A 16902-nucleotide genomic window follows, 5' to 3' on the forward strand; every position below is an offset into this window, starting at 1 on the left:
TGATGTTTGCAAATCATTTTCTTATCATTTTAATCTCGTGTCCACTTGTACATGGATTACACGATTAATCCGACTCATGCAACAATGGCAACTTGTCAACAGTGATATAAACATACAATGGTCAATTTACAAATTTTCGATTTTCTGCAATTCCATCCATACTTCTCTATTTATTTTGTCTTGATCAAAATTATGAGAAATATTTTTTTTATAATCATGTTATTAATACTAAATATTTAACGTCTTCATGAATGACTAATCTAAAAGACGATAACGAGAGCGATATTGAGTATAGCAGAGATGGTTTATGCTTAAAAGCATGGAAATTTTTCGTGTATTTTATGAGGATTGATACAGATATTCTTCGGAAAAATACTATGAAGGGCTAATGCTGGAATTGTTGAAAAACACTAAGTACACATTTGGAGTTACATGTAAAGGACACTAGGATTTGGGAATTACCAAAGTGGTGGTCCCTTGGGACCTCAAGCTTGTGGCTGAAAATTCATAATGCTCCTCAACGAATCAAAATCTTCCATAACTGTGTAATTTGATAAGCTCACCACCAATTTCCATCTTTGTCTTGAAGTTCAAGCATTAATTGCATACAATTATCTTCTGCCATGCACATGTTTCTCGAATTCAATCTTGGGCATACTGAAAAATATCATTCTATCCGTCTAATTAATAAAAGTAGAAAGAAAGAATCATTCTCTATTAAAATTGCTCCAAAACCAACCATTCTCTATGAGAGTTTTGATGGGATCATGTGATCACTTAAAAAGCACAAGAATTTGTTGAGAGTAATGTGATTATCTCTCCTTTTATAGATAAATAATTTTGTTATTGCACCTTGGAATTGGATGAAAGCCTCTCTGAAGATTGTTACATATTAAGCAAATCAGGGCATTATTCCCAACAAAATGTAATTAGCCAATAGATTTCTTGTCGGAACATCTTAAGAAAAGGAATTACTTAGAAATTAGATTAGAATGGTAATTCACATAAAATGTTTGAAATAATTATTTTTATTGGTAACTATTTTACTTGTGCAATGCATTTATTTACTTTATTGGTAATAAATCCTTGTTGAAAAATTTGATTGATCATTTTTAGTAGATTATTTACTCTTATCCTAATTTTTGCATCCACATAATCAATTTTACTAAAGAAATCCAAATTTAGTTTCACTTAAACCAATGTCTATCCATGAAGTTGTGTTTTTGGTTCATCACTTAGCTGCAAGTTTTTTTTTTCTTTTCTGTTTTCTCCCGAGTCTATAGATTGTTATAAGATTTTTTTTTTTTACTTTATTTATTTATTCAATGAATTTGTCTGGATTCGAATATCTAATTCAGTGTCATAGAAGAAGCTGAAGAACCCGTGAACTCTTTCTTTGGTCAGTTAGGTACACCCTGTATCTCTCACTTGGCACTTGCCCCACCTACAACTACAACAACTCATCATCACACTAGTAGCATTTTTACTATTTGGATTAATAAGAAACAAAGTCATGTTTGATAAACAAAATAAATTAAATAAAAAAATACACTTAGCTTGCCCGTGAACCTCTTCCCTTTCACTGTTCAATTATTCAAAACTCACTCCTCACCACACAAAAAAATCCGCACCACAAAAGTCCAATTCATTCCGAGCGACTTTATTTATTTATCATGAGAATGTTACAAAGTATCTATAATCGGAAACAATATTAATTTTCACCAGAAACTGTGAGTATAATCATGATGAATATTTTTCTTTCAACATGATTTATTATATGTCTAATATTTGAAATTGAACTCTAAATAACTTATTAAGAAATACAAATTATTATTACTTATCTCGACGAGAATTGGTATTCTAAGTGACTTTATGATATTGGATTTGAATGAGTTTTATTTTATTAGTCGAGGAATAAGGATGTTTGCCTATTATGAGCTGATGGATGTAATCAGTTTAATTATTTTGATCATATGTCCTTTTTTTTTCCTTCGCCTTCATTGATGAGAAGATGCTCTGGCTTCTTCTTTTTGTCTTTGCTGAGAACAGTTTTATGCTTCTATCAATGTTTTTCAATGTGGCCTGCATGTAATACACTATGATTGGCCTTCCACACAGGATCCGATCAAAATCCCAAGACCAAGCAAATGTTCCAGATTAATGCATATTGTCTTTTGTAGCTTAGTGAAACATTTATGTGAATTATATATAACAGTAAAGTATATACACCTTTCATAATCAACTGTCTGAAGTTATTTTTTGCCCCACTAAGCCTCCCCTTTATATGTTACAAGTTTCTTTAATTTAAATGGAGGGTAGCAATTCCTATGTGAAATTCCTTATCTTTGGAGAGCCTAGTTAAATAATTTCTTGGAGGGTAAAGTGTCTCGTATATTAATCCAATATATTGAATCTATTATAGAATACTCTAAAATTATGTATGGATATAAATAATTAGAGTCCATTAAGAAACTTACATGACAATATTTCTATTGAGCTCTACTACTAGTAAATGTAGCAGTATTTACTATATACTTATCTATTTCTAAAACAATGATTCTGGTATATATTGTCAATAATCATGAGAATGAATGATCCATTTGATGTGTCCTACCAATGAAGAAAGTCCCCCGAATCCTCCATTGATGGGAGTAGTACCTAAGAATGCCAAAGGTTCTTGGTATATGAACATTTAGGGGTAAAAAATACTTTTAAGAAAAGATTATAGGAATTTTTTAAAAGTTAAAATTACCTTATATATAAACTAATTTATAGAGGTTTTCTCATTTTAATTTTTAAAAAAATAATTTTTAACTTATATATATTAACAAATCTTATCTTATAAAAAATTATTTAATTTTTTCTTGTTATTTTCTTCTCTTAAAAGTATTTCTAACAAAATTATTCAAACTATTACACCTCAACTCAAAACAAGACACAAAACAAAGGAGGCTCAAGGCTCAACCAGAAATGAACAGAGTCACTTCCCAGAAAACATTACCACATGGCAGGCACTCTAGATAAAACTGAACACCACACACAAGTCAGAAGACAAAAGTAGCTGTCTTGAATAATTGAACACAGAATTTCATTAGCTTAAATACTAGAGGTAAGCAAATACTCTTTTGTTATAATAATAATGATACTAGATATTTGTGGATTTTTTATTTAATTTTTTAGAAACAAATAAGAAAGAAACTGTAAAATTAAAAATATTAATCGTCAGAGAAATAAATATTGCAAGAGTGTGAAAGATTGTTAAGAGTTTAGGCATCAGAGCTCAGATCTGAGGGTGATAAAGAGTTAAGAATCCTAATCTCACAGGGTTGGTGGTGAAGCTAAGATGAAAAACATATCTTTCATTAGATCTCTCTAAAAGTCTTCATTAAAATTGTGTAGAAATCAAGTCAATTTTTTTGGTAGTGCACGACAAACTCTGATGTTGTTTGAATGATGAAAGGTTTTTGAGTCTATATAAATTCAAGATTAAAAGTATTTTTAAGATTTTTTTTATTAAAAAATATATAATATTTTCTAATAGAGAAGTTCTAAAATGACATTTGTATATTCGTATCCAAATATGTTCAAACTCTACTACATATATGATAAACTTTTATTTTCCCTGCAAATTTGAAGTAAAATTTTAAGTACAAGATTAATTTTCTTGAGGCAATTTTTTGATTTTAGAATATCCTGTTTTAAATATGATGGTAATTTATTTATTTATTTGATGCCGTGGTGATCGATCAGGTTTGTTTTCGAGTTTGTGAACAATCAACTCTTGAATGGCGTATGTGAATGCATGTAATAATAATTAATTAATTGTATCATTCTTAAACACAAATTAGATGACAAAATTCTTCTAATTATTTCGTTACATGTTTGCTGTTTCTATTATCATGTCTAGAATTTTTCTGTGACATCTCAGACATGAATAATATCATCGTACGTGTCATTAGTCAGTACTCACTAAGAGGAGAATATTTTGTTCTAGGTATAATAAGTTCATCATAATTAATTAAAATCAGTCATTCTATTTAAGCTTCCAGTTCAATCGATTAATTTTCGATTATTCAATTTTTAATTTATACTTTATAAATTTTTGATTAGTTTATACTTTATAAATTGATTTTACGAAACACATATAAAATTGACTCGAAAGAAACGGATAAAAAAATTGGAAGAAAGAATTATTAATTATATGCAAACAAAGAGAGCACTATTCATTGTTAATTAATCTGCGAGTTGTGTCAGACGCACCTTTGAGGAGCATGAGGCCTAAAAGATAGTGATAATTGTGTTTTGAAATTCAGAATATAGATCGAATACCAGCTATATCCAGAAATAAAACCTGTTCTTATTAGCACACTGTGAGCTGAAGCTGTTGTCTGTTTTCACATTAAAAAATCTAAATCAATGGTCAGACAATTACTTTATCAAACAATATATTAATGAAATAATTGGAGAGCAAAAAGATAATGGCTAATGAACATGTCTGAAAGGGACCAAGCTTAGGGTGTGTCTGTTTTCCTGAGAGAAAGATTCACATTCAATTTGAAGGGCTGATGCTGATATAAGTGATTTTTAGAGTTCTGAGTTATTAAAATTAAATGATACATTTCTATGCTCAAGCAGCACTTACGTCCCTCGTCTCATTTTTAGGCTATATTCAGATTCGTACTCAAGAGATTAAATTAAATGGCATTAGTTGGTGTCATAATCATACTAATAAATTCCAATTAATAAAACTATAATAAAAATTGAAATTTAAAAAAATTCCGTACGACTGTGTTTATGTGTATTTTTTTTAAAATAAAATAAAAGTGAAAATTAACGATTAGATAGAGAATAATTGTTGCATAATTATAATTGTAACCAGTTTTCAAAAGTAAAAAACAAATAAAAACTAATTAAGAAAACGGTGGAGAGAGAAAAATAATTTGAAAGATAGTTATCGAGACAAAATGATTAAAAAATTATATAATATGTATACATTAAAATGGATAATCATTTTATTAGTTAGGGAAAAAAGCTAGAAATCTTTTGAGTTGCTTAATATTTATTTAAAAAATAAAAAATAAAAATAAAGTGAGTGATTATTAAAAGAGGAGGATAGTTATTTAAAAAGATCTTATTTTTTTAATAAATAAAGATATAACAATTTAATAAATATGAAAATTAAAAGTGATTATTAAAATAATATATCATTTTATTGATACAAAAATAAATTAATAAATAATTATGTTCCTTTTAATTTTTATTATAAAATGTTTTTTTAACTAAATCACATGAATCAATATAAATAATTATGTTAATTAATTTTATTAGATTTATAAAATAAACTTATAATTTATTAAATTTATTTTTTATTTATCGTTTAATTATTATGAGGTGAAAATTTTACTTTAAAGTTTATGCACTAATACCAACAAATGATAAAATGTTAACCAAAAGAAATTTAAGAAATGAGAAAAAAATTACACATTTTCACAATTTTTAATAGAGATGATTTTTTAATATTTTCTAAAAATTATAAGACACTTTGTAAAAATAATAAAAAAATTCTTCTAAATTATATCGATTATGACTTAAATATACTATCAAGTTTCAATTTTTTTAAAACATATGCATAGAAAAAATTTATTAAAAGAAGAAAAACACTTTGGTACGTCTTTTAAAAAAAATAGTTTTTTCAAATATTGTTGGTGTAAACCATTTGTTATAATCATTATATTAATTGTACAAAAAAAACTATATTGGACCGAAAAAAATGATTATATTAAAACTGAGTTTTTAGAACAAATATTAAAACTGATTAAGATAATCTTTCAGTGTAGTATTATAAAATACTTTAACAGTAATGAGTATTTTAACGTTAATTTTCCATTAAAATTAGAATTTCGTTTTAATAATTTTCCATTAGTAATGAGATGTTTAAATAGTTTGTTGTTGTCATTATATTATTTTTTTTAAAATTTTAGCATATTCATAATTTGTGATATATTTACATGAGATAATCCACAAATTTCCCACAAGAAAAAAAAAAAGAAAAAGGCAGAAAATGTGGTGGTGTGTGATTTGTCAAAATTTGTGATAACTGATAAAGTAGATGTTTTGATTAACGGCCTCTCAACTCTCAAGTTCGTGTGGCAGTAACAGTCTCCTCTCCATGCTTCCTCGCTCTCCTTCTTCCTTCGGTATTTCACTATTCCTCTTTCAATCAAACCATTTTCCATTTAGGGTTTTCACTTTTCATCACAACATCTTTGCATTCTCTCTGTGATGCCAATTACGCTGTTGGATTCCGATTCAGGCTTACCAGAATTCAAATTAAAACGTTTCTTAACTGTGCTTGCATCAGGGAACGCCTTCTTTCTTGTGGGTCATCGTGTTTTGGACATAAGAGTGTGTAATGGTAGCTTATTCCGTAAGAGTCAGAGATGTTTCGGAGCGTCCATTTCGTGTTCGGGCGGTGTCAGGAACCAATCTATTGTGCCTTCTATTGAGCAACTAAGCGATGCACGGGTTATATACTCTGTCGCTCCATCTATGGGCCACAACCAGGTATATGTGTTTCCAACTTTTAATCTCTGTTGAAAGGTAATTCAAGAAGATCCTTAAGCCTTTGGATGAGAGAAAAGAATATAGATGTACGTGTGTTCACTTGCCATCATAATCCACCTGAAAACTTTTTAAGTTAGCTCATTATATTGGAAATGTTTTATAAGATTAACTGATAAACATAAAGAGACATAGATTCTATTTAGTTATAAGTTTAGAAGAATTTTTTAGAGTTTTTTATTTATTTATCAAAAATAGTTTTTTTCTAGTAGAAAAATTCTTAAAAGTACATCTTAATTTGTATTCAAAGAGACTCATATTTAGTTATTTGAGGTAGAAAGGGATTTCAAATAAATTAATAAGAATATAAATGAAAAACGCAAAAAAGTTAATAGTTTATAAGTTAATTTATTTTCATAAGTTAATTAAAGTAATTTATAAAATTGTTAAAATATGCTAAAAGAAGTTCTTATAAACTAGTTGAAGTAGTGTATAAGCAACAAGCATGACTTATAAGCTACAAGCGTGACTTACTAAACACACTATGTTTAGCATTGATGTGATTGTAATTTAGATGTACTACCTGTAACAGGAGTCTCATCCAGAATCACATTTTAGAGTTCCTGCGATTGTGAATGCTCTAGAGGAAATGCAGCTTACTTACAAGGTACTACTAACTACTAAGAGCTTTGGACATTGTGCTTTGGAATTTTCGCCTTTGTCATCTGTATATGTCTAGGTGTTTTCTTATTATAACATATTTCTTTTGAGAGATTTTATACGCTTAAATATGTTTTTATTTTCTCAAATTTAAGGTGAATTTGTTTTTAATTTCTTAAATTTAAAATTAGTTTTTTTAGTTCTTGTAATTTTAAAAAATATTATTTTAATCTTTATACTTAATTTTTTTTTAGGAAATTTGTCAAATATTATCGTATAAAATCTACTTACTGATATCTATATTGGTAAAAATATCACATTAAATTCAATTGATGGTACATAACTATTTTAATTTGTCACTTTCAGATATATTATTGATGACTTGAGAGACTAAAACAAGATTTTTGAAAATTATAAAAACTAAAAATAACAGTTTTAAATTTGAGGGATCAAAAAAAAATTTATCCAAAATTTGAGGAACTAAAATTATATTTAAGCCAGGTTTATATCATATAGATATGGTATTTGGCAACTTAATTTTGTCTAAAATTCAGAAAATAAACAAAAAGTCTTTTTTCTTTCAGATCATGCTTTCGAAAAAGAGGTATTACTTTTGAAAACAATTTTCAAATACTAATAAATTTTTTCTTGTTTTTCAAAAACAGAAAATAGTTTCCAAGAATAGGAAAGAAACAGGCTAATGAACTACTTTTTTTCTGGGTACAAAAATAGGCTATTTTATTCTCTGGAATATATCACTGTCTTCTTTTGTTAGTTACTTAACTTGCAACGTTTCCTATTTGATTGAAAGACAAATCAACTTCGCTAGGGCCTAGGCAATCCATGGCTCTAGGGTTTGTACACGTGTCAACTAGAATAAGTGGGCCAATTTATGAAAGAGACTGAGTTAACTGGATGATAATGTGGAATTGTTTTATGATTCGTACTGATACAATAGCATTAAATAGTAAAGAATTTGCGTTTTCACAACTTCATTTTATGAATGATTCAGTTCCGTGGCTCTGAGGTAATTGAACTTCAACATTTTGAGCCTGCTTCAGTAGACGATATTGCAAGTGTGCATGCAAAAGCCTATGTTTCTGGGCTTGAAAAGGTAATTTTTTTTTTGTTGGATTTTTGATGGAAACCTTATATCCTTTTATTTCGAAGAAATAGGGAATGAAGAAATAGGGATAAACTCATAGCTCCACAATTACATATGATAGAATGCTAAAGAGATTGGAGAGTGTAAGTCTCCCAATGCCAAAGGCCCTAAATTTGTCCCAAAATGTAAAGACGATCTCTCTTTTAGCCTCCCATGTTAGTTATAGGCAACTGCCTTATTTCTTCTCCCAGTCACTTGTTAACTAATGGGTACTATCATTTTTGTTGGAGGCCAGCTAAATTGCGGTCACCTGTAGCCTGCCTTAAGTGCAACCTTTTTGGGTTTCCTTAATTGTAGCCTCTAGAGTTTATAAAGTTTTGATAATCCTCACTTTATAAACCAATTTTATGAAATTGAGTTAAGCTTTAAACTAAAATTCTAAGATGGTATCACTTGTATTTGTCCATGTTCTAGATGTTTTGTTTTGGACATGAAGGCCATTGTTATTGGGCCACCTACATTTGTCCATGCTCCAAATGTCTAGTCCTGAGCATGTGGAAGTGTGTTGAGATTTCACACTGACTTGAGATATAGTCAATGTAGTCCTTATAAGGCTTAAGTAGTCTTCGATCAATTTATAGAACAGTTTTGTAGGATTAAATTAAGTCTTGAGTCCAAATTTCTTGGCTTCAATTATTCGTTCTATAAAATATTATGTTTTTAAAATTATAATGTTTTTTAATTTTACATTTTACTTAAGAAGTTGTGGTTAGGAAATATGCCAAATTGCTAATTTTTTTTATTTATATTTATTGCCTATGCAGCTATACTTCCTTTTATGCCTTGCATTATCTTTTCTAGTTTTGCTATTGTATTTCCATTAAACATGGTACATCATAAGAATTATTTAGTTGGTGAACTTGTTATGTGCTTTGCATCACTTTTATCAATTATTTTCACAGTTCCACTTTGTTAGAATAGTGGATTAAGCCTAACTCAACCCTACAAAACCGGCTTGTAAGGTGAGGGTTGCTTTCCACTTATATACTATTCAATTGCCTAATCTCTAGTCGATGTGGGACTCAGGTTTTTCCCAATACACTCACGTCCAGCACTATTGGGCTTGGTACGTGGATAAATGGTGGGTAGCCCTTTTTTAATGATCTAGGATAGGCGAGACTTGGGTTTTTCCCAATACACCCCCTCATACCTATGAGGCATGCATCAATGGTGGGTGACCCATTTTTAAAGTGGATCTAGTTGTGGCGTCAAGCTCATTTGTATATTACTCAACATGCCCAACTCTAACCAATGTGGGACTTCACTTCACACTTGAACTCCAACACACTTGATGCATGGTTTACTTCCGGTTTGATGCACAGTGATTATAAAACATCGAATCAAGGATTGCTGCTGCACACTAAATTGTTCACTGGGTATTTATGCTCAAATAGTGTTTTACTCACGTCGTCTGAATTCTGATTTTTCCAATCTTCAGTATCCTAGTTTTTAGTTCCAGTTTTCATTATCACTGGCCATTGGCAAACATCCATAATTTGCATTTTATCTTATTTTACCATGGCACAAAAGTTCTTGTTCTGAAATTTGTCATATTTACTCTTCTCAATCCTTATAGGTTATGGACCAAGCTGTGGAGAAGGGCCTTATTTTCGTTGATGGTTCTGGACCAACATATGCCACTGCCACTGTGAGTGCTATGCTAAGAGCTTTATATTTCTTTCCCAAGCTTAGGTTTTACCGAAAGTCATTCTGTGCTAGAAACTTTAGATTTTAGTTCATTGTTGGATGTTGTGTTCCTTGCATTCTGATGGTGGTATTCACGATGCAGACCTTCCAGGAGTCAATAATTGCAGCTGGCGCTGGATTAGCCTTAGTTGACTCAGTGGTGATCTCTCAACCTGCCATGTCCATCTCTTGGTAATAATCTGTGTGTATGTTTTGGGGAGGGGTAAGTGAGTGGATATGGATATGTACATATCTGCTTCTTCTAGTGACTTGCATACTGGAAAGGACTATTTTGTTCTTTGTTGGAAATTTGAGTCTTTGCCTTATAGGAACCTGATATTGACAGAAATTGCATCTATCTAACTTGTATCTTTAAATGTTTGGGGGAGGTAGGAATCACAAATTAACAAGTTTTGGAACTCAAATGTGTGTTCTTTATTGGCTTTTGTTGTGTTTAATATATTCTAAGCTGTTAGAGATAAAAGAAAAATATTCTTGATTCCCCACATACTGTGGCTTAAGGTTTTAGAAACATGGTACCAAAGCCTGTAAGACCAAATGGTAAAGATTTTTATCCTTGCCTCTCTTTTTCTTCACAATTAATTGAATTTCTGCACAAGATGAAAATACTGTATATTGTGTATGCTTCAAATTGGTTCTTGCTCAAGGGGTTTGTCAAAGATATTAAAATCCTGGTCCTCGAACTAATACAGCTAAGGCTTTTAAAATAGTTGGTCTTGGAGTTAGATATAAATGTTTCAGTTAGTATAGTGAAATAGGGATATATTTCTGAGTTGAATATAAATTTTTCTTGTTCAATTTCATATTCAGGTTGCAGCTTCAAAGATAAAGAGAGATGCACCCACTGGTTTTGCTCTGATAAGACCGCCAGGACATCATGCTGTTCCACAAGGACCTATGGGCTTCTGCATTTTTGGAAATGTGGCCATTGCAGCCCGTTATGCTCAGCGTGTTCATGGACTGAAGCGTGTGTTCATAATTGACTTTGATGTTCATCATGGGAATGGAACGAATGATGCTTTCTATACTGATCCGGATGTATTTTTCCTTTCTTTTCATCAAGTAAGCTACTAATTTTATTTGGTCCTAGATTATATTTTCTTGTGCTTCATTGATTCTGAAATGCCACCTGTGTTCAATGATTACATTGCTTACTGATGTGTTAGAAGACATATTAGCAGACTTATCTTTGGTTCAGATTTGCTCAGATTCTTGAATTTTTATGTCTATAAAATAACAATTCTAGATTATAGAACAATTTATTTTATTTTACTTAGGACTGAAGTCGATTGGTAGAGGGAAATGTGGTACTGTAATAAGATAGAAAGATGACTGTATCATGAAATGTTTATTCTGGTATCTTTGTGCTCAAGGGAAAGTGTTATATATAGTGCCGATGACCATATTTTTAAGCTATAGAAACTTTCTTATTGAATATTGATATCTAATAAAACCATTTTGAAAATAACTGTTTTATCAAAATACTGTTCTTTTTGATATTCATTCTCTTGTGCTTCCTATCTGTCTCTTCTTTTAGATTCAAGTTGATAGTACATTGATTCACCTTACCCATTTCAGGTGGACACGGGTTCTTTACTTTTCCCCCCTCCCGTGTAACCTTTATAATTCATTTTACTATTTCATTATACTTCAATTGCATACCATTCATTATGTATGTTGCATTTCTACGGCATCAACTTCTTCTCAGTGCCAATTCTAAAATTTGAAGCCATGGCCCAACTGTTTTGTGTCTGGTGCTATTCCTTTGGTCGATAGGATAAATATGATATCTATAATTTTATTATTGAATTAACTAGGATTATTCCTTCATTTATTGGTGTAATTGCAATGTCTTCCCTGATATTTGATTTAAGCATATTATCTTCTAACATAATAGTGTGCTTTGCGAATTGTAATCCTCCCCGCTGGAATATGCTTACACGGTTGGACAAAACAAACTAGCTAAAACTTCTCAAATTAATAAGACTTGAATCACTTGATCAAATACCTTAATGGCCCCCTTCTTTACACCAAAGTCCCACGAATTTGCATACAATATCAATTGGATAAAAGTCAAACAGACTACTGTATAAAAAAAAGTCAAACAGACTATCCCCTCCCCTTTATTTGCACATGTCAACATACAACATGGTAATGTAATGGGTATTAGGCACATTTCATTTGGAACATTATTACATTATGTGAAGATAAGTAATAGTACAAGACTTATTAATGTGCTAAAATGTGAAGAAAAGAAATAGTACGACTTTGTTGAGCCATGGTATATTTAATAACTTTTTTTGTCAGGATGGAAGCTATCCAGGTACTGGTAAATTTGATGAGGTGGGTAGTGGAGACGGTGAAGGAACCACACTAAATCTGCCTCTTCCTGGAGGCTCTGGTGATACTGCTATTAGAACTGTGTTCGATGAAGTCATTGTACCATGTGCTCAAAGATTTCAACCAGACATAATTCTCGTTTCTGCTGGGTGAGTCTTACTCTGAATCATACCCATCAATGCAAACACGGAATAAACACTTAATTTTAGCTAGTTGCATTTAGTTTCCCAAGCCACTTAAAATCTTAGTTCTACTATGAAATTAATTTGGATTTATTTAGTACAATGAAAGACTTCATATAAATTGTCATCTATCTCATATTAATAAGTGGAATTTCATGTTCATTTGTTAGATATGATGGCCACGTGTTGGATCCACTTGCTAATCTTCAATACACAACTGGAACATATTACATGCTAGCGTCCAGTATTAAACAACTAGCGAAAGACTTATGTGGTGGCCGATGTGTGTTTTTCTTGGAGGGAGGGTATAATCTGAAGTCTCTTTCATATTCCGTGGCAGACACATTCCGTGCTCTTCTTGGGGATCCAAGCTTGGCATCTGAGTTTGATGACCCTAACATTTTGTACGAAGAGCCATCCACAAAAGTTAAGCAAGCTATTCAGAGGATAAAACACATTCATTCCCTGTGATGTCGAAAATCTGAAACTGGCATGACAAGTATGCATCTAGCATTAATAATTTCATTTTCTGTGGGTTCCATCCATAAGTATATGTCTTTACTTTACCCCCTTGAATTGGGTGGCCATTGTCCCACTCATCATATAGAAGCAAAGCCATTGTACATGATTACTTGTGGTGTTCGAACAAAATCTCCGGTTACAGTTATTAGATGCCGTGCAGCCATGGCTGTATCTCTATATATATATATAATAATAATTTTATGATTATTCATCAATTTAAATTAATGAAACGAAAAATCAAATAATTTTTAAATTTTTTTAAAATTTATAAATTTAACTTATGCATTAAAAATTTTAAATTTAATGATTAAATCGTTGAAATTTGATGTAGAACATTAGTTATTAAGCATAATATCAAGTGTAACATCTTTTAGAAGTTATCACAGGTTACTGAGCGCTAACAATCAAAATTTTTCATTTTTTAATTTATATTTTGAATTCACTCACTTAAATTAATATTTGGAAATTTTGTTTGATTTTTGCAACAATCGCTTCATTAATTAAAATTCCCAAACTTTATCGTTACCTCTCAACGATTGTCGCCATGTTAGTTCGTTGCAGCCATTTTCACATTTCCCAACATTTCATATTTTCGTTTTGCAAACTTTAGAGATGTCAAATTAAGCCAAGTTCAATGAGCCAATCCAATCAGTTTATTAATATGATTAAATTAGACTTTAATAAAAATAACCTAAATAGAATTGAGTGATTTTGGTTTAACTTACATAATTCAACAAATCAAATGAATTTAGGACAAACTTATTTGTAGACTTTAGAAAGGCATGACAGAAAAAAAATAAAAAAGCAAAATAATAATTTAATATTAGTAATAATTATTTAAAAAACATAAATTTAAATATAATATATTGAAATATAGGTTTTTGAGTTTTTAATATTCTTCTGTCTTTTTGTCATTTTTGGAAAAAAAAATAGAAGAATTAGAAGTAAAATAAGTTTAATTTCACTCATGATTTTGTTGATGGAATATATAACTCTCTCTCTCTCTCACTCTATTATATATATAACTATATAGTTTTCTTTCTAATTTATTTACCTTTATATTTTTTTATCAATAGAATAATTGCTTCCAATCTCCTAAATTCAAAACATTCAAATATTTTAACTAAAATGAATAAATAATAATAAATGTTAACTATTTTAAAAAAATATATTTAAATTTTTTATTTTTAATATAAAATCATTTATTTGTTTTTTTATTTTCAATTTAGGTCAATATGATTTAGTGGCCAGATGGCCCGAGCCAAAAAATAATGGTGTAAAAGTAATATAGATCAATTTAATCTAATATAAAATCGTCATTTATCCCATGTGAGTTGGTTTAGATAAAGTTGACTCAACCCATTTGACAAAGTTATGCTTCATCAATCAACTTGAAATTATTGAGGAAAAACTCCTTTCACACACAATAAGGACCAAAAGATAAAATACACACAAAAATACAAATAAAAAAATACATGAATTTAATATGGTTTGACATGTCTAATTTAGATTTAAGAGAATATTTTAACAAATATTCATTATCTAAAATCATATATATAGAGAGGATTTCTAGGAACAATAAAAAAAGAATCTAGGATCACTATAACATGTTACATGTGGGAGAATTTTTGCATAATGTCACTGGTAGATTCATTTCATGAGTGGCTTCTACTGTAACGTGGGACTCTGCTATACTTCAGCTTTGTTTGATCGAAAGCCTAGCTGTTGTTCTAGGACTAGGTAGGTGGGTGTATGTTTTCTCGTTTGCAAATTGCAACCACTGAAACGTCGTTTGCTCCATAGCTCTATACAGTATAGCTTTTTTGTTTGGGAGTTGAAAAATGTGTTAATATATCAAAACAATAGAAATGACTCAATTTTATGCTTTATGGTGTGTTTGGATGGAGAATTTATATAAGGTAATTCATTTATTTGAAGAATTTCAAATTCTTTAAGGTGAAGTGTTTTGTCTGGACGAGGAATTTACAAAGAATTTAAAATTCAAGCATTTGAGAAATTCTTTCAAGTAGTAGAATTTCAAATTCTCCCAAAAATGGGAGAATTTGAAATTCCTCATATTTGTTTTCTTATTTCATCTATATATTTTATCTTATCTCTTCATTCTTTTAATTATTGGATATTCAAAAATATTTTTAAAATTATTAAATATTATCGTAACCGGGATCACGACAGGATGACGCTAACATTTCTTTTCAATGGAGCGGCCACCAATATTTTATTTCAAGGAAAAAACATTGGAAAACCCTTTAAAAGATAATCTTTAAAATTAAAGTTGGGTTCGAGAGTCGATTACGTGTAGGGAAGGTATTAGCACCCTACAACGCCCGTAAAAACAGTACCTTTAATTAATTGCGCAAAATTATATAAATTTATAAACATTTATTTTATTCCTCAAAAAGGTGTATACATATATATATATATATATATATTTTAAATATGAGAGATGTTTCTTTTGTATATTTTTTAATTAAAAAATAACATCATAAGGATTTAGGTTAGCAAATGGCTAATCAATAAACCCTCCCAATAACATGAAAGATAGAATTGCTATTCAATCAAATGCTATTGATCTTTATTTGTTGATAATAAAAGATTTACATGATATTAAAGGGTAGAAATGCTACTCAATTAATATCATTAATCATAAAAATAATGTATACGTAAAACAAGATTATGTTTATATTTTTATATTTTTATCTAAAGGAATAGATTTTGCATAAGGATTCAAGTTAGCAAATGGCTAATCAATAAATTCATCCAATAACGTAAAAAATAGAAGTGTTACTTAATTAACGTTATTGTTTGCAACATATCTTCATTTTTTTAAAAGAACAAATTTGTTAAGGAGAGTTTAGCTAGCAAATGACTAGTCATTAAACTCCTAGGACCTAATAATGTTAAAGATAAAAATGTTATTCACTTAACATTATTATTGGTCGTATATTAAATATTTTTATAAATAATAATCTTAAAGGCAAAAAATCATATTCATTATGTACAAACAATAAACAAAAATAAATAAATAAATAAACAAAAAATAAATAAAAAAATAAAATAAACAAATAAATAAAAGAAAAAAAAAAAGTTAAGAAAAGAACGATATCAAATGAGATGAATCTTCGAATATGATGATCAAGAAGGTGTTTTTTGGCTACCTTTCACACTACAGAGGTGTCTCACAGATCTCAAGAAATACAAAAGAGAGGGAGGAGAGAGAGAAAAAAATTCGAGCTCTAAAGAGTATTGGACGAAATTTTTCTGGGTCCTGAAAACTGTGCCCCAGACGTCTATTTATAGACGTCAGACCTGACTCAGAACGGCCCGTTCCAAAATCGGAACGGCCCGTTCTGAATATGGACGTTTTGTGTTAAATGCGAATTTGGAACGGCCCGTTCTAAGTTCAGAACGGCCCGTTCTAGATACGGCCTTACGCGTAAATTTAGAACCTGGAACGGCCCGTTCTAAATTCGGAACGGTATGTTCTAAATTTGGAACGTCTGGTTCCAGATTAGGAATTTTGGTCTTTTTTTGACTTGGAACGGCCAGTTCCCACCTTGGAACGGCCCGTTCTCAATTAAAGCTGTTGTTCTTTTTTGTAACTTGGAACGGCCCGTTCCGAATTTGGAACGGCCCGTTCTGGGCTACTTAAATTTTTTTTTTGGCTTCAAATTTCTTTGTTGTCACATCCATATATACTTTGAGAGCTCATCCTCTTCATAGTAGATGTTCATTTCATTATTTTTG

The 16902-nt window shown here is 30.1% G+C and overlaps 1 protein-coding gene across 1 annotated transcript; it reads left to right on the top strand.

Moving 5' to 3' along the window:
- The first annotated feature begins 6037 nt into the window (after window positions 1-6037).
- HDA14 (histone deacetylase 14) lies at window positions 6038-13344 on the top strand. Its single transcript, XM_020360253.3, has 9 exons — window positions 6038-6197; window positions 6362-6564; window positions 7154-7228; window positions 8234-8335; window positions 9963-10034; window positions 10176-10232; window positions 10904-11155; window positions 12401-12582; window positions 12786-13344. Exons 1-9 carry the CDS (start codon window positions 6170-6172, stop codon window positions 13084-13086), a joined length of 1272 nt encoding a protein of 423 aa, XP_020215842.1. The 5' UTR covers window positions 6038-6169; the 3' UTR covers window positions 13087-13344.
- Window positions 13345-16902: the final 3558 nt, after the last annotated feature.

This window comes from Cajanus cajan, chromosome 2 (assembly GCF_000230855.2).
Source record: "Cajanus cajan strain Asha chromosome 2, NIPB_CcT2T_4, whole genome shotgun sequence".
Taxonomy (NCBI): domain Eukaryota; kingdom Viridiplantae; phylum Streptophyta; class Magnoliopsida; order Fabales; family Fabaceae; genus Cajanus; species Cajanus cajan.